Source organism: Bos taurus, chromosome 23 (assembly GCF_002263795.3).
Source record: "Bos taurus isolate L1 Dominette 01449 registration number 42190680 breed Hereford chromosome 23, ARS-UCD2.0, whole genome shotgun sequence".
NCBI classification, from domain to species: Eukaryota; Metazoa; Chordata; class Mammalia; order Artiodactyla; family Bovidae; genus Bos; species Bos taurus.
Genome location: NC_037350.1, coordinates 39206542 through 39225355, shown reverse-complemented (window position 1 = coordinate 39225355; position 18814 = coordinate 39206542). Strand labels below are relative to the sequence as shown.

Below are 18814 nucleotides of genomic sequence, written 5' to 3'. Positions count from 1 at the left end.
CCCCCGTAGTTCTTTTCTCCTTCTTAATCTTGACTTTTCCCGCTGTTCATATTCTCATTCACACTTCCCTAGTTCTGATTCCATTTACCCAGCTCTACTTTAAAAACAGTTTTAGGCTGCATTAAAAGCAAATAAACCCATAATGGTTCTTAAAAATGACAAAAGGATATCTGAAAAACAGAACAAAAACATACTCCAACCTAAACTATGGTATTTCTCATATTCTCCAAAGTCTGTTTCCCATTAGATGAGTAAGAGACACTCTGGGGCATTGAAGGACCATTTCTGTACTCATAGGTCATGCTAAGAGCCTGCCTGAAGATGGGCATGAATTGCAGTAGTCAACTGTTCTTAACCAACTTGCCACTATTTTTTTCCCCCAGAATAAAAAACAAATGCAGTGGTGGTGATTGTGTCTCATTTTTGAGTTGAGAAATGATGCGATTATAACGGAGTTATTGGTGGCTTCATCAGTTTATATGGGGTGACTCTTTTCAAAGCAAATACCTCACACACATGAACTTGGGCTACACCGTCTCCCTTTCTGACTTGCTTGACATCATACTTTGCTCATATACAGTTGTTATTATAATACATAGTTCTTAATCTATATATTATTGAGTCTATCACAGTGGTACATCCAGATTGTGCTTCTCTGGATTCTGTCTCTGTTACTACTTTTCCTATCATTAAAAAACACACACACACACACTTATTTTTATAGGTAACACATAAATATACTTTGCTTGCTAAGAATAATTCTGGTTAAGGCTGAGGTTCCCTTTGTGATGCTCTGTTTGTATTACAATACATGATCCTTCACTGTTCATTTTCTTATAAAATGCATGGAAGTATAAAATTTTTCCTCCTTAAAGGACACCAGGAATTTAAGTTCTTTCCTCTGAACGCTTTCCTATGTAGGTCTAGCTCACAGAGTTGACTCTGCTTCATATTTGTGTCTCCTGCAAGCTTTAATGCTTCCAAATTGGCTCAGCTGTGGCTCTTTGCCTTCACTTCAATTTATCAGGAGTAGCTTCATCAGCAAAGGATTCAATGCCCAATCCAAAACCTGTTTGCTTATGTAAGACACAGTGGAAAAGGCAGCTCCCCTTCAATGTCATGGAAGCTGGTGGGAGTAGTGACTGGAGAACTTGTGTCCTAGAGGGGCACCCACTGGGAGCCAGGGAAAAGGAAAACTTTCCTCTCTTGTGTCATCTGGTCCTTCCAGCTGTTGCTCAGCAGTGTTTGATCCAGGAATCTTGTCCAACATGGAATTATGAAAGGCAGGACACAGATGGTTGGTTCTGATAGCATTACTTTAGGCACAGCCTTTGCTTGAAGTTAGTAGCCCTGTTAAAAAGGTGGTGACTCACTGAAGCAGTTTCCTTACTGTGTTAGGGCAGTAACATAACCATCACTTACAGGGGAACATGAACCATGTGTCTGGACCATGTCAGATGTGAGCAGCAAGCACATAAATGCCTACCATCACAGGACCTGAGAAGTGGGACTTTCTCCTGTGGCCAGCTGGTGGTGGATGGCTGGGACCAGCTTCTCACCTACCCATCCTCCTTCCAAGTCCGAGGCCACTGGAACAACCCGCCTTTGCTGCTGGTGCTACAGCGTGCACCAGAGGGCAAATGGATGCGACTGTTCTTCTCAAGAACAGGGGCTCCAGAATTGCTATAGGAAGGGATTTAGGGTGGGATGCTGGAAAGACTGGGATGGGGGGTGTAGGGGGTGCCAAGAAATTTAAAGCTGCATTTGCAAAATAAACACAGTTTTTACTCGTGAAAGTGAAAGTGGTAGTCGCTCAGTCATGTCTGACTCTTTGTGACCCCATGAACTATAGTCCGTCAGGCTCCTCTGTCCATGGAATTCTCCAGGCAAGAATAGTGTAGTGGGTTGCCATTCCCTTTTCCACAGTATCTTCTTGACCCAGGGCTTGAACTTGGGTCTCCTGCTTTATAGGTGGATTCTTTACCAGCTGAGCCACCAGGGAAGCCCAAGAATACTGGAGTGGGTAGCCTATCCCTTCTCCAGCGGATCTTCCTGACCCAGGAATCTAACCGGGTTCTCCTGCATTGCAGTCGGATTCTTTACCAGCTAAGCTAGGCTGCTGGAATTATAAGAGATCCCGTAGTTCCCCCAATCACCCTTTAGCACTGTCTCCACTTGCCCTCTAAGTAATTAATTAATTAGTTAGACTGCGCCAGATCTTGGTGTGGCATCTAGAATCTTTTAATTGTAGCATGTGGGCTCTATTTCCCTGACTCAGGATCGAGCCCAGCCCCCCTTCACTGGGAGCACAGAGTCTTAGCTGCTAGACCACCAGGGAAGTCTCACCATCTTTTTATTTAACTCTATTTTTCCTCCTGTTATCAAGAGTATGACGCTGGGGCAAATGGCCATATTGCTGCTCCTGCGGTTTTAGGATCTGAATGGGAAGGGACTGAATGTGTCTGTAACAGTCTTTGGCTGTAATATGTGTCGGCTGAAAAAGAGTAAAACTTTGGGGCAGCACGGGATAAAGAAATCTGCCATGCTGGAGTCAGTAGACACTTTTGAGATTCCAAGCTGACTTTTGTTTTAGAACATATTTAAGGCTTTGTGTTAAAACTGCATGTGAGTGGAGAGTGAGGTTTCTAAGCTTCTTCTTTAACTGAAGGCAAATAAAAGAAGACTCAGCAGTGGTGGAGGGAATGTATCACATGGATGGTTGTGCACGTGGGAACATCCCTTTTACCCATCAGTGGGCTGAGGGCAGGAGGCAGGGCATGACATGGGAAGATGTCCTGAGGCCTTGTTGTTGTTTAGTCTCTAACTTGTGTCCGACTCCTTGCAACACCATGGGCTGTGGCCCACCAGGCTCCCCTGTCCATGGAATTTCCCAGGCAAGGATACTGACCTAGGCATTGGACCTGTGTCTCCTGCACTGGCAGATGGATTCTTTACCACTGAGCCACCAGGGAAGCCCAAGGTATCTGTAGAACAGGTGAAAAAAGAAGACCAAAAGCAGCCCTTTTCTGAGAGATTCCTGGTCCTGGAATGCCAGGTCTCCTCCACCTTTCAGTTCCCCAGTGAGCCCTGCCTTCTGGCTCTAAGACAATGATGCCCTCTTGTTTTCTCAGCTATGATTTGATAGCTGGTTTGAGCTTGGTTTCCCTGGTGGCTCAGTGTAAAGAACCCACCTGCCAATGCAGGAGATGCAGATTTGATCCCCGAGTCGGAAGATCCCCTGGAGAAAGAAATGGCCACCCACTCCGGTATTCTTGCCTGGAAAATCCCATGGACAGAGGAGCCTGGTGCGACACAGTCGATGGGGTCGCAAAGGAATTGAACATGACTTAGTGACGAAACAGCAACAGCAATGAGCTTAGTTTACTACAGTCAGATGAATGGGCAAATGTACCGGTTCTTATTTTCTGGGTTGTGATAGGAAACATTCTCAGTTTCTGTGTTAGTGTGATAGGGCATTTATCACAAGGCCAGTACTATTTCTCTTGTATTTTTTTGCAAGTCACGTGTATGTGTGTGTTAGTTGCTCAGTCGTGTCCAACTCTTGGCAACCCCATGGATTGTAGCTCACAAGGCTCCCCTGTCCCTGGAATTCTCCAGGCAAGAATACTGGAGTGGTTTGCCATTCCTTTCTCCAGGGAAGCTTCCCAACCCTGGGATCGAACCTAGGTCTCCCACATTGTGGGCAGATTCTTTACCCTGTGAGCATAGCTCTTCAAAAATTGCCAAAACCTTAACATGCTGTCATGATCAATTCCATGGTCAGTTCCGTCTCTAGATATACTGATCTTTTGTATTCTGTGTTCAGCCTGTTCCTTTAATTTTTAAAAGCAACATATAAAACTCCTAGAGGAGAACATTGGCAAAACACTCTCTGACATACATCACAGCAGGATCCTCTATGACCCACCTCCCAGAATATTGGAAATAAAAGCAAAAATAAACAAATGGGACCTAATTAACCTTAAAAGCTTCTGCACATCGAAGGAAACTATCAGCAAGGTGAAAAGACAGCCTTCAGAATGGGAGAAAATAATTGCAAATGAAGCAACTGACAAACAACTAATCTCAAAAATATACAAGCAACTCCTACAGCTCAACTCCAGAAAAATAAATGATCCAATCAAAAATGGGCCAAAGATCTAAATAGACATTTCTCCAAAAAAGACATACAGATAGCTAACAAACACATGAAAAGATGCTCAACGTCACTCATTATCAGAGAAATGCAAATCAAAACCTCTATGAGGTACCATTTCACACCAGTCAGAATGGCTGTGATCCAAAAGTCTACAAATAATAAATGCTGGAGAGGATGTGGAGAAAAGGGAACCCTCTTACACTGTTGGTGGGAATGCAACCTAATACAGCCACTATGGAGAACAGTGTGGAGATTCCTTAAAAAACTGGAACTAGAACTGCCTTATGATCCAGCAATCCCACTGCTGGGCATACACACTGAGGAAACCAGAAGGGAAAGAGACACGTGTACCCCAATGTTCATCGCAGCACTGTTTATAATAGCCAGGACATGGAAGCAACCTAGATGTCCATCAGCAGATGAATGGATAAGAAAGCAGTGGTACATATACACAATGGAGTATTACTCAGCCATTAAAAAGAATTCATTTGAATCAGTTCTAATGAGGTGGATGAAACTGGAGCCTATTATACAGAGTGAAGTAAGCCAGAAGGAAAAACACCAATATAGTATACTAATGCATATATATGGAATTTAGAAAGATGGTAACAGTAACCCTGTGTACGAGACAGCAAAAGAGACACTGATGTATAGAACAGTCTTATGGACTCTGTTGGAGAGGGAGAGGGTGGGAAGATTTGGGAGAATGGCATTGAAACATGTATACTATCATGTATGAAACAAGATGCCAGTCCAGGTTCGATGCACGATCCTGGATGCTTGGGGCTAGTGCACTGGGACGACCCAGAGGGATGGTATGGGGAGGGAGGAGGGAGGGGGAACACATGTATACCTGTGATGGATTCATTTTGATATTTGGCAAAACTAATACAATTATGTAAAGTTTAAAAATAAAATAAAATTAAAAAATAAAAATAAAAAAATAAAAGCAACAGTACCAGAAGTGTGCTTTAAAGGGTCAAATCTAAGTAAGGTCTGGCCTTTTTTTTTCCCCCCTTCTGTCTTGCCTTTCCAGACCTTGATGGTAGTACATATGTGAAAGCCAGTCCCCAGCTTTTGTGTTTGAACCATTTCACTTTTCCAACTAAAAGACAGTATATATTGTATGTATCATTATAATGAGAACACATTGCACTCTTAGCAGAAACACTTCTCTGGCTAGCAATCCTGTCTGCCCTCTCTTTTTCTTTAGTCTTTGTAAGGTTCGTGTCAATGTAGGTGGTGATGCTTGCTCAAATATTATGGGATGGGCATAGTTCATAATGGTACACAAGGATATGTCTTTTATTTCTTCCATTTGTGGATGTTAGATCTATCCAGTTAACTTGTATGTATAATAGTTATAGCACCCCACATATACATATATTCTGAATTCCCTGCTTATGCTCTGCTGTAGGTGGAGGGGATTGGAAAAGTGAAGACTTTCAGCAGAGTAGGAACTGAGGATTTAATAAGTATCCCCAGGCTTATTTTTAACAACAACAACAAAGACAGTGATTCAGGGCTACAGGTAATCAGTAGGTTTTTGCTGTTAATATTCTGGTATTATTGTTTTTGTTCTATTAAAATGAAACTGAATTTGCCTTTTCTTTGAATTAAAATTTTTTTTCTTTTTGGAAGGAATTTCTATAGTGATGAGGAGAAAACGTGGTCTTTCATTCTTGGATAGGAGGAGAGATAAATTTTTGTTTAACAGGTGAAAGTGAGTGAGTGAAGTCGCTCAGTCGTGTCCAACTCTTTGCGACCCCATGGACAGTAGCCAATCAGGCTCCTCCATCCATGGGATTTTCCAGGCAAGAATACTGGAGTGGCTTGTCATTTATTAGTACAAATTCCAAAGGAGAAATAATTAAAAATCACTTTCAGTCAAGTGCAGAATTTTTTTAGTAGTTGGTTTGAGGGGAATGTTCTCTCAGTATTTGAGAGGATACTTAGAAATTTTTGTTTCTGTTGCATGAATATGAGTCCAGTTAGTAGATTAGAACTCATTGAATAAAATAAGTACCATTAGTTCATACTGATCTAAATAAATAAATGAACAAACAAATACATGAGGGATAAGGGACAACCTTTCCTTATAATAGAATTATAATTTATAAATACAGAATGAATGATAAAAATAAAAAATCATTATTAAATACCACAATAATAATTATAGGCAAGAATTATTTATTTTAAAGTCTTACAGAATTTGTTACAATATTGCTTCTGTTTTATGTTCTGGGTTTTTGGCTGTGAGGCGTGTGGAATCTTAGCTTCCTGACCAGGGATTGAAGCTGCACCCGCCACATTGGAAGCCAAGTCTAAACCCCTGGACCACAAGGGAAGTCCCTAGGCAAGAATTATTGATAAATACAAAAATTAGTAGGAAAACCTATAATGAGAAATGGGATATTTGTAGACTCAAAGTATCTCCCTACAAAATACTTGGTGGTTACAAAAAATACAGAAATCCGACAAATCACCTTGCTGTGCTATGCTCAGTCATGTTCAATTCTCTGTGACACTATGGACTGTAGCCCTCCAGGCTCCTTTGTCCATGGAATTCTTCAGGCAAGAATGCTGGAGTGGGTTACCATTTCCTACTCCAGGGTATCCTGACCCAGGGATCGAACCTGGGTCTCCTGCATTACAGGCAGTTTCTTTGCAGTCTAAGCCACCTTGCTGCTGCTGCTGCTAAGTCGCTTCAGTTGTGTCCGACTCTGCGAGAGCCCATAGACAGCAGCCCACCAGGCTCCCCCATCCCGGGGATTCTCCAGGCAAGAATACTGGAGTGGGTTGCCATTTCCTTCTCCAATGCATGAAAGTGAAAAGTGAAAGTGAAGTCTCTCAGTCTTGTCCGACTTATCGACCCCACGGACTGCAGCCTACCAGGCTCCTCCATCCATGGGATTTTCCAGGCAAGAGTACTGGAGTGGGGTGCCATTGCCTTCTCCACTGAGCCACCTTAACCAAATTAAAAAGTTAATATTGACAGTAATGAGACAGGTTGTCCTCATGTATCTCCTGATGGCCCGACATCACTTCTGTGATATTCTTGCTAAAAATGCACAACCTCAGCGTAATCATGAGAAAGAATCAGACAAATCCATGCTGGAGAATATTGTACAAAATAAGTGGCCTGAACCCTTCAAACATGTCAAGGTCATGAAAGCCAAAAACATATGGAGAAACCACCATAGATTGGAGAAGGTTAAGGAGGCATGGCAACTAAATGATAGGTGGTATCCTGAATTGGATCTTGGACTGAGAAAAAAGAGATTACTGGGACAATTTGTAAAGTTTGAATATGGCCCTCAGATTATTTTATATCAATGTAAATTTCATTATTTTAATAATTAACTGTGGTTATGTAACTAAGGTGTTCCTGTTAGGAGAAATTGAGGGGAATGACATTTAGGAACCCTATACAAGTTTTTGCAACTTTTTGTAAGTCTAAAGTTATTTTGAAATAAAAAGGTTAAAAAGGAATGTCCTGATATGTCTTTGAATGATTTGGAATTGCTTTGTTCACAGGAAGAGGATAATTGAATACATAACATACCTCATTATAATCTGTTCCATTATTCTCTAGGATTTCTGTTTTGCAATCAATTTTAGTGTCCTTGTGATTTATTTCTTTTTTTAAGCAGTAGTTCCTTAACCTTTAGCCTGATTGAACCTTCAGTAATCATCCTAAACATTTATTTCAATTTTATAATTGTAAAAGACCTTGAGCAGTAGTGACTTTGCTTCAGATTGCAATGGAACCAGAAATTTAATACTCTGAATCATCTTTTTTTTAAACTAAAGTTTATACATACAAAGTTAAGTAAGTCAGAAAGAGAAAAGCAAATACTGTATATTAATGCATGTATGTGGAGTCTAGAAAAATGAGATAGGTGGTCTTATTTGCAAGGCAGAAATAGAGACAGATGTAGAGAACAAACGTATGGGTACCATGGGGGAAGAGGAGGTGAGATGAATTGGGAGAGTGACATATATACTCTGTTGATATTATGCATAAAATAGATAACTAATGAGAACCTGCTGGGTAGCACAGTGAACTCTGCTCAGTGCTCTGTGTTGCTCTAAATGAGATGGAGATCCAAAAAGGCGGGGGGGGGGTGGTGGTGGTATATGTAAATGTACAGCTGACTCACTTTGCTGTACAGCAGAAACTAACACAACATTGTAAAGCAAGTATACTCTGATAAAAATTAATTTAAAAAGAAAACCAGAAAATGTCAAAGTATATAAAAACATTTCAGAAAATTAGCTCTAATCTGTGAAATCTAACAGACGATAAGATCAAGGAATAGATCTTTTTTTTAACTTATGTGTACATTACTACCTCCTGAGTAATTTAAGTTCCTTGAAGGCAGCTTCTGTATCTCCTTCTTTTGTATCCCAAGCTTCCAGCCAACACTTTACCCATAATAGACTCTAAATGAGTATATAGAGAAGATGTAAGTCCAGGAGGGAGGCTCTGGAGAAGAGAGTGGTGTGTTTTGTGTTAACTTGATTCCAAAAGGATCAAACAGAGTGAGAAATGATGGAACTAACTCTTTGTGATCACAGATTTCAACAGAAAAATTGATTTACTGTGTTAAGGCCTAATTCCATACAAAATTTTGATCTAGAAAACAATAAAATAGGAGCTACAAAGTAGAGGAAGGGACAAAAAAAGCTAGAGACCTCTGACTTCCCTGTTGGCAGTAATGTGTGCTCAGATGAAATTTATCTTTCTAATATAAAATTAAACTTTCATCGCTACCATTGTTGACTTTTTTTACTGAATTAATTTCTGTCGTTTTTCTCATTAGAATTTCATCTCTGTCTGAAACATTATCTCATCTCTTGTTTGCTTTGTCTTCCATCAACTCTGTTGGACTTAGCTGTTGTATAAATTGCTTGTTATTGATCAGAATTTTTAGGGGTTGACTTCAGGGGTTTGAAGGTCTTCATCAGTTCAGAATCTGTTTTAGGCAGTAGTGGGGCTTCCCTGGTGGTTCGGTTGGTAAAGAATTGCCTGCAGTGTGGGATACCTGAGTTTGATTCCTGGACTGGGAAGATCCCCTGGAGAAGGGAAGCCTACCCACTCCAGTATTCTGGCCTGGAGGATTCCAAGAACTGTATAATCCATGGGGTCGCAAAGAGTCAGACACGATTGAGCAACTTTCACTTTCACAGGCGGAGTACAAGACTGTCATATAGAATCAAAGACCTTAAGTGGGTTTTGGTGGGGGGTTGTTAAAAATAGGTTTCTAAAATAACACTGAGGTCTCTTGGGTCCAGATGACATCATTCCCCAAGTACCCTTGGCCCTCAAATTAATGTACAATTAGATTATTTGTCCTCCACCTGCAGTGAATCAGTGACTAAGTCAAGAATTTTACTGATTTCTTAATGTCTCTCTTCACAAGCCTGTACATTCTGTTTCCAACTCTGCATTTTATTTGAGACCCCTTTGTCTTTCAGGAAAGAGGTCCAGATAGTATTATAACAGATGAGACAATACTGACTTTCAGTATGATAAAAGCCTAACTGAATTTAAAAAAAAATTAGGGTAAAACCAATATCACATAAAATTAACCATAATCAAGCTGCTGCTGCTGCTAAGTTGCTTCAGTCGTGTCCGACTCTGTGCAACCCCGTAGACGGCAGCCCAACAGGCTCCCCCGTCCCTGGGATTCTCCAGCCAAGAACACTGGAGTGGGTTGCCATTTCCTTCTCCAGTGCATGAAAGTCAGAAGTGAAAGTGAAGTCGCTCAGTTGTGTCCGACTCTTAGCGACCCCATGGACTGCAGCCCACCAGGCTCCTCCATCCATGGGATTTTCCAGGCAAGAGTACTGGAGTGGGGTGCCATTGCCTTCTACATAATCAAGCTAATGAGCTTTTATTTAAGGTGCCAGATTGAAAATGCAACGTTTTCCCCCTCCCCATTGGAAAAAATGTTATAATTAAGTTTATGTTTTACCCGATTTTAGTTGGTACATAGAAGGCTGACGGAGAAGGCAATGGCACCCCACTCCAGTACTCTTGCCTGGAAAATCCCATGGATGGAGGAGCCTGGTAGGCTGCAGTCCATGGGGTCGCTAGGAGTTGGACAAGACTGAGCGACTTCACTTTCACTTTTCACTTTCATGCATTGGAGAAGGAAATGGCAACCCACTCCAGTGTTCTTGCCTGGAGAATCCCAGGGACAGGGGAGCCTGGTGGGCTGCCATCTTATGGGGTCGCACAGAGTCAGACACGACTGAAGTGACTTAGTAGTAGAAGGCTGAACTTGCCTATTTTGTTGTTCTTCATACATTTTAGCTAACTTAGCTTGATTCATTTACAGAATAAACAAATCGATTTTTTTTGTAAGGAGGAGAATTAGATTTTCATTATCTTTTAAAATGTATCATGGTTGTTAAATACCATGTTAGATACCTTATTTTTATTTTATTTTTTTATTTTATTTTATTTTTAAACTTTACGTAATTGTATTAGTTTTGCCAAACATCAAAATGAATCCATCACAGGTATACATGTGCTCCCCCTCCTGAATATACCTTATTTTTAAACTCAGGTTTTCTCAAAGCAGACTGCCATTAGTTGCAAGAGCTTTTATCTAGATAGATTTTATAGCAAAAGTATGTCATGTTTTACAGTTGCAATTTCCAAGGCTAAGGCTATGTGCTTTATCAACTTGATGAATGTCTGAAAACCTAAAGTCCTTTGATTTTTCTCAGTTGTAAGTCTTTTAAGCAATGTCAATATATTTATATGTTGACGTCAGTGGAATTATTATTTTTAGAATGCCAGTTTAAGAGCAGTTTGCTTTTCCTGCATCTGCCTTTGAAATGCAATTTAAAATGATTAATCTGAAATGTCATTTAGTTAGATATGAATCACTGTTATTTATTAGTGCCATCTGAAATGGAAATAGGCGCTTAGCCACAAGAAATATCTTTAGGCACGTCTTCTCTGCCAGGGCATGGATGACAATGAATGATCACCAGAGGCCCGTGAAGTGATGTTCGTCAAAAGAAATGGTGTTTCTATTGCTTAGAAAGTACTATTCCCTAGCTGATGAATGAAGTTATGTTATTCCTGAGGCAGTATCTGCCTGATCTTAAAGTTTTAAAGCTAGAATTATAATCTTTTTTTCTTTTTTCATAGAAACCCCAGCTACTTCCTGCATTTGAATCATCAGGCTTTATTTAAAGAATGGTGCTCAGTAGGTTAAGATGAAAATCTTTTAAAAATGTATTAAGTGAAGAGAGAAAAGGAGCATTGTTTCTATATGTGCACAGATAATTTGCAAAGTCCAAACGTTTGGTTGTCTAGTCTTGTTTGTTGTTGTTTAGCCCCTAAGTTGTGTCTGACTCTTTTGCCACCCCATGGACTGTAGCCCACCAGGCTCCTTGGTCCCTGGGGATTTCTCAGGCAAGACTACTGGAGTGGGTTGCCAATTCCCACTAGTCTCGATTCTGATAAAAGAATGGAAGATGATCACTGAGTTCTGTCACTGATGCCTTGAGCAGGGAATCCTAACCATGGCTGAGGATTGGGGATGATTTGGGAACTGCTGCTTCTGTTTAACTGCATGAACAGTATAAGGAAAATGAAATTTGCAGATAGCTGGTATAGAGAAGATACAGTAAACCAGATAAGAAAAAGGGATTGTAAAAAGACGGTAACTTGGGGCTCCCTGATGAAAGTAAGCAAAGAAGTGACATCTCATCTTTTGAATATCTCTGGTTTCAGATTGCCTGTTTGGTACCTGTGGATCAGTTTCAGCTTTATCAGCGGTTAAAATTTGAACGAGGTATGTACATGCTCTTCTTTTCATCCTGATGGTGGATGTGGTTTTACGTGTGTCCTCTTTACACTAACCTGTGTGTAAGATTAAGGCAGCTGTGAGCTGTCAGCAAAGCCACAGGGTACTCAGAAAAAGGCAAACTGTAATTGCAACATAAAATTTTAACTTTCTCAACCACAGCCAGAAAAAAATGCAGACTAGCAGGAAATGGAACTTTGCTTATGTTGCTTGTTGTATAGTTTTAATTGGGCTTATGTGAGAGAAATTCTGCAAAAGTTAAATACTTTCGCAATAATAGTATGACAAATAGAAGTGAAGTGAAAGTCACTCAGTCGTGTCCGACTCTTTGCAACCCCATGGTTGATACAGTCCCTGGAATTCCCCAGGCCAGAATACTGGAGTGAGTAGCCTTTCCCTTCTCCAGGGGATCTTCCCAACCCAGGGATCAAACCCAGGTCTCCTGCATTGCAGGCGGATTCTTTACCAACTGAGCCACAAGGGAAGCCCATGACAAATAGAAAGTGACCCTCAAAATGAGTTTTACCACCACTTTCCCTAATCCACCCAAACATTTTCACTGCTCATTGTGATATCCACTGCCCTTCTGATTATACTTGTAATCATAGCCAGTGACTGAGTATATCATTCTAATGCTATTTGCAATTGCGTGCTAAGTCAGTTCAGTCGGGTCCGACTCTTTTGCGGCCCTATGGACTAGAGCCGCCAGGCTCCTCTGTCTATGGGGATTCTCCAGGCAAGGATACTGGAGTGGGTTGCCTTGCCCTCCTCCAGGGGATCTTCTTAACCCAGGGATTGAACCCATGTTTCTTATTGTCCCCTGCACTGGCAGGCAGGTTCTTTACCACTAGTACTGCCTGAGGAGCCCTGCTATTTACAATGTATTGGACTAATTTTCTTTCTGATCTTAGACTTGGGGTAATTTATATAGCTTTTCTATTTGTATTACCTTTTTATCTGTAGGAATCATTTTTTTTTGCGGGGTGGGGGGTGGGGGTGGTGGTGGTGTGTTTTTCCATATCTGAGAAGTAGGAGAAGATTGTTTTCCCTGGGACTCACAGACCTGTGTAATCTCATCAATTATGTAAAATAAACTCTAACATGAACATCCAGTTTTCCTGATTGCTAGCTTTTGAATTTGGATTAATAAAGTCCAGAGGTAAGACAGTAAGGAAAGAAGTGAACTATTTTTTTTTAATGTGCCAGTAAATTTGGTGAACACAATTTATCTCATTTAATTTTTGCAATTACCCTGATGGAAAATTGTTACATGAAAACAGAAAGAGCATAAAGGGGGTAAGGATAGGAACATTTGCAGGAGAATCACAGGATGGCATTCACTGCCTTTGACCAATGTTTGGTTCAATCTCATAGGCTTATTTTTCTCAGCAAGCCAAAAGCAGATTCATCTTTCATGGGTACGTCATTTAACGAAATGTGTAAGACTGGTATATTAAGGTGGAATTTAATTATTAAACAATTCTTGGGCTGCATTGCTTTGCGTTGCACTTTTGCCCTCTTTTGTATGCTCATGTTCAGTCGTGTCTGACTCTTTGTGACCCTGTGGACTCTATAGCCCACCAGGCTCCTCTGTCCATGGGATTTCCCAGGCAAGAATACTGGAGGGGGTTGCCCCACTTTCTCCTCCAGGGGATCTTCCTAACCCAGGGATCGAACCTGCGTCTTCTGCATTGACAGGTTGATTCTTTACCATTGAGCCAGTAAAGAACATAATTTATGAAGCAACAGAGTGGGGAGTGTTTTCAGTTCAAGTGAGACTATTCCATCATAAAAATTTACATGCTAAAGCAAAATGCTGTCCTTATTCCCAGAGGCAATAACAAGGGATGTTTTATAGGATATTTGCTAATCTAATTGTTATAAAATTCTGAAAGAGATGGGAATACCAGACCACCTGACCTGCCTCTTGAGAAACCTATATGCAGGTCAGGAAGCAACAGTTAGAATTGGACATGGAATGACAGACTGGTTCCAAATCAGGAAAGGAGTACGTCAAGGCTGTATATTGTCACCCTGATTATTTAACCTATATGCAGAGTACATCATGAGAAACGCTGGGCTGGAAGAAGCACAAGCTGGAATCAAGATTGCCGGGATAAATATCAATAACCTCAGATATGCAGATGACACCACCCTTAGGGCAGAAAGTGAAGAGGAACTAAAAAGCCTCTTGATGCAAGTGAAAGAGGAGAGTGAAAAAGTTGTCTTAAAGCTCAACATTCAGAAAACGAAGATCATGGCATCTGGTCCCATTACTTCATGGAAAATAGATGGGGAAACAGTGGAAACAGCGTCAGACTATTTTTTTGGGCTCCAAAATCACTGCAGATGGTGATTGCAGCCATGAAATTAAAAGATGCTTACTCCTTGAAAGGAAAGTTATGACCAACCTAGATAGCATATTGAAAAGCAGAGACATTACTTTGCCAACAAAGGTCCATCTAGTCAAGGCTATGGTTTTTCCTGTGGTCATGTATGGATGTGAGAGTTGGACTATAAAGAAAGCTTAGCGCCGAAGAATTGACGCTTTTGAACTGTGGTGTTGGAGAAGACTCTTGAGAGTCCCTTGGACTGCAAGGAGATCCAACCAGTCCATTCTAAAGGAGATCAGTCCTGGGTGTTCATTGGAAGGACTGATGCTAAAGCTGAAACTCCATTACTTTGGCCACCTCATGCAAAGAGTTGACTCATTGGAAAAGACCCTGATGCTGGGAGGGATTAGGGGCAGGAGGAGAAGGGGACGACAGAGGATGAGATGGGTGGATGGCATCACCGACTAGATGGACGTGAGTCTCAGTGAACTCCGGGAGTTGGTGATGGACAGGGAGGCCTGGTGAGCTGCGATTCATGGGGTCGCAAAGAGTCGGTCACGACTTAGCGACTGAACTGAATTGATATAAAAACTTTGCAGTCTCAAAACAACTTATAGGAAGATGCAAATAGGATATTGTGGAACATGCTGTCAGAACCAGCAGAATCAGATGAACTTTAGGTTTAATGGATAAAGACATAGAATGATACACTGTCTATACTGTCCTGTGTGGATTCCGAGCTAACCAGAGGAATTGATGATGGGATAGTTTATATATCAGCCCTCCCTAATCCATCCACATGGGCTGGTTAGATTGAGCATTGCAGCATCACATGCTGATTAATGGTGTCAAACATCTGCTCTGACATTCTCTCACTTTATCCCAATATCCTCCACTACATAAATACATTACTGCTGGAATAAAGGCATTCACCTCGTGGATGGATGTGGCTGGTAGCCAGTGCCATGATTGGAGGGCTCTTACCTAGAGAAAGTCTAAGGAGGTAGGTTGCATTTTCAGACTTCTTAAATGGTGAGACCCGTCAGTCTCACCAGTCCCATTCAGTGATCAGGGCTCAGCCTGTCTGTAGGATTCCCTTGTTCCCGATGTACCTCTCCTCCTCCATGACCGTCACCTCTCCCCCTACCCACTTCCCCATCAGTCAGTAGCAGGCCTTATTCCTCATTGTTTACAAACATTGTTTTAGATAAAATGTCTTTTTTTGTGATTTATTAGACAAATTCTAATAGTACCAGGCATTAAAGCTTTCTGTAAGTCGGTTCTTACGGATGAATATAAATTTTTAGTGCATTCTAAAAATAGTGTGAATGCTGGCTCCACCCCTTACTAGACTGTGTAACCTTGATTTCTGTACCTCAGTTTTTTCATCTATAAAATGGGGATAATAATGGTCCCCATACCATGGGTTTGAGATGAGGATTAAATGAATTAAGAAAATTGGAGGGATTGAGACTTGCCTGGGACCATACAGGTGTGTCTCAGCTTCCTCATCTATAAAATTTTTTGAATTGGGTAATTAAAAAAACTTTTTTATTTTATTTTTTGGCTGTGTGGCATGTGGGCTCTTAGATCCTGGACCAGGGATCAAACCCATGTCCCCTGCTTTGGAAGCATGGAGCCTAAACCACTGGACTACTAGAGAAGTCCCTATACTTTTTATTGGAGTTAAAAACATCATTAAATTTACCATTTCACCCATTTTAGGTGTGTAATTCAATGGCATTAAGAATATTTACAATGTTGTACAGCCATCACCACCATCCACTTGCAAAACTTTGATCATCCCAGGCAGAAGAAACCCTGTAATATCTAAACAGTAACTTCCTTCCCCACTTCTCCCAGCCCCTGATAACCTCTAATCTACTTTCCGTTCTGTGAATTTGCCCAGTCTAGATACTTTGTGTAAGTGGGATCACACAATATTTTCCTTTTGTGTCTGGCTTATCTCCATCCACGTTGTAGCATGTATCAGAACTTCATGTCTTTTTATGGTTGAATAATGTCCCATTGTGTATACCTACCACTTTTTGTGTATCTCTTCATCTGTTGATGGACACTTGGGTTGTTTCTACTTTTTGGCTGTTGTGAATCATGCTGCGTGAACATTGGAGCACAAATACCTGTTCAAGCCCCTGCTTTCCATTCTTATGGGTATATGGCTAGCAGTGGAATTGCCAGGTCATAGGGCAAGTTAGGAACTGCCAAACTGTAAAACTCTGTAGTTTAATTAGACATTTATTAACATTAAATTAACTGGTGGAAAGTAAAACTCATTGGCTGGACTCTTGAGACAGAATTGGAGAGATTGTTTTTACTCTGAAAAAAATGTAGAATCAGATTAGAGACATCTCTATCTTAGTAAGAAAAATTATCATCTGTTTTGTCCAATTTTTATTGACTGCCAATGCAAAGAACTGACTCATTGGAAAAGACCCTGATGCTGGGGAAGATTGAAGGCAGGAGAAGGGGACAACAGAGGATGAGATGGTTGGATGGCATCACTGACTCGATGGACATGAGTTTGAACAAATTCTGGGAGTTGGTGATGGACAGGGAGGCCTGTTGTGCTGCATTCCTTGGGGTCTCAAAAAGTCGGACATGACTGAACAACTGAACTAACTGACCAAGTTCTTTTTTTAGTTTTAACTTGTCATCCAGTATTTTAATTTTCTTTTACCTTACGTTACATATATGATTAGCTTCTCTTTTGTGTCTTTGTTGTCACGTGCGTCTTTGTGGGGGAAATCTTTTGAATAGGAATGGTCCCTAGTCGTCACTTTTTCCACAAAGCAGAGAAACGTCACTTGGCATTGATGGATTATTCTGTGGATCCGCTTTCCATCCATCTGTGATTTTTCCATTGGCTACTTCTGTGTTTCTGGGTTTTCTTTTCTGTGTCTGTCTTCCAATATTAACAAAGAAAAGGGAATACTAAGTTTGGCATGTGTTAGTGATTATTGCTTTACTTTCTACTGGTTCTCAAAGCATATGTCTGATTAAACTAGAATTTTGTTTGTCTCTTGTTTCCATAACTTACTTTTTCAAGTTAGTTTTTTTTTTGAAAGCTGGGTTAAGATTATCCATCTCTAGTCCTTAAGCATTTTTTTCCCCCTAATTTTTGTGACCCTTTTTACTTACTGTAATTGCTAGTTGCTTCAATTTCTTGGTAGGTGAATGTGTCTATTCTTGATATTTGCGTTATCATAGACTGGTTACAGGGGGTTTCCCTGTTGACTCAACGGTAAAGAATCTGCCTGCCAATACAGGAGACATGGGTTCCATCCCTGGGTCAGGTAGATCCCCTGGAGAAGTAAATGGCAACCTACTCCAGCATTCTTGTCTGGGAAATCCCATGGACGGAGGAGCCTGGCAGGATACACAGTCCATGGGGTGCCAAAGAGTCAGACATGAATTAACTTAGCCACTGAACAACAACAAAGAGTGGTTACAAACTCTTACAAATGGTTTAAGTGCCATTGTTCTCCGTCTTTTTTTTTTTTTTGAAAAAATATGGTACCTACAGTTTGGTTTTTTTTTTGAGACTATTTTAAATTTTGTTTTAAAACTTTACAAATTTGTATTAGTTTTGCCAAATATCGAAATGAATCCACCACAGGTATACATGTGTTCCCCATCCTGAACCCTCCTCCCTCCTCCCTCCCCATACCATCCCTCTGGGTCGTCCCAGTGCACCAGCCCCAAGCATCCAGTATTGTGCATCGAACCTGGACTGGCAACTCGTTTCATACATGATATTATACATGTTTCAATGCCATTCTCCCAAAACTTCCCACCCTCTCCCTCTCCAACAGAGTCCATAAGACTGTTCTATACATCAGTGTCTCTTTTGCTGTCTCATACATAGGGTAATTGTTACCATCTTTCTAAATTCCATATATATGCGTTAGTATACTGTATTGCTGTTTTTCTTTCTGGCTTACTTCACTCTGTATAATAGGCTCCAGTTTCATCCACCTCATTAGAACTGATTCAAATGTATTCTTTTTAGTGGCTGAGTAATACTCCATTGTGTATATGTACCAAAGCTTTCTTATCCATTCATCTGCTGATGGACATCTAGGTTGCTTCCATGTCCTGGCTATTATAAACAGTGCTGCGATGAACATTGGGGTACACGTGTCTCTTTCCCCTCTGGTTTCCTCAGTGTATATGCCCAGCAGTGGGATTGCTGGATCATAAGGCAGTTCTAGTTCCAGTTTTTTAAGGAATCTCCACACTGTTCTCCATAGTGGCTGTATTAGGTTGCATTCCCACCAACAGTGTAAGAGGGTTCCCTTTTCTCCACACCCTCTCCAGCATTTATTGCTTGTAGACTTTTGGATCACAGCCATTCTGACTGGTGTGAAATGGTACCTCATAGAGGTTTTGATTTGCATTTCTCTGATAATGAGTGATGTTGAGCATCTTTTCATGTGTTTGTTAGCCATCTGTATGTCTTCTTTGGAGAA

At 40.9% G+C, this 18814-nt stretch overlaps 1 protein-coding gene across 2 annotated transcripts in view; it reads left to right on the top strand.

Moving 5' to 3' along the window:
• RNF144B (ring finger protein 144B) overlaps nucleotides 1-18814 on the top strand; it is a 159421-nt gene that overhangs the window by 112969 nt on the left and 27638 nt on the right. For both annotated transcript variants that reach the window (XM_059880352.1, NM_001099028.1), the window contains 1 exon segment: nucleotides 11919-11979. In XM_059880352.1, the coding sequence (XP_059736335.1) occupies nucleotides 11919-11979 (61 nt within the window).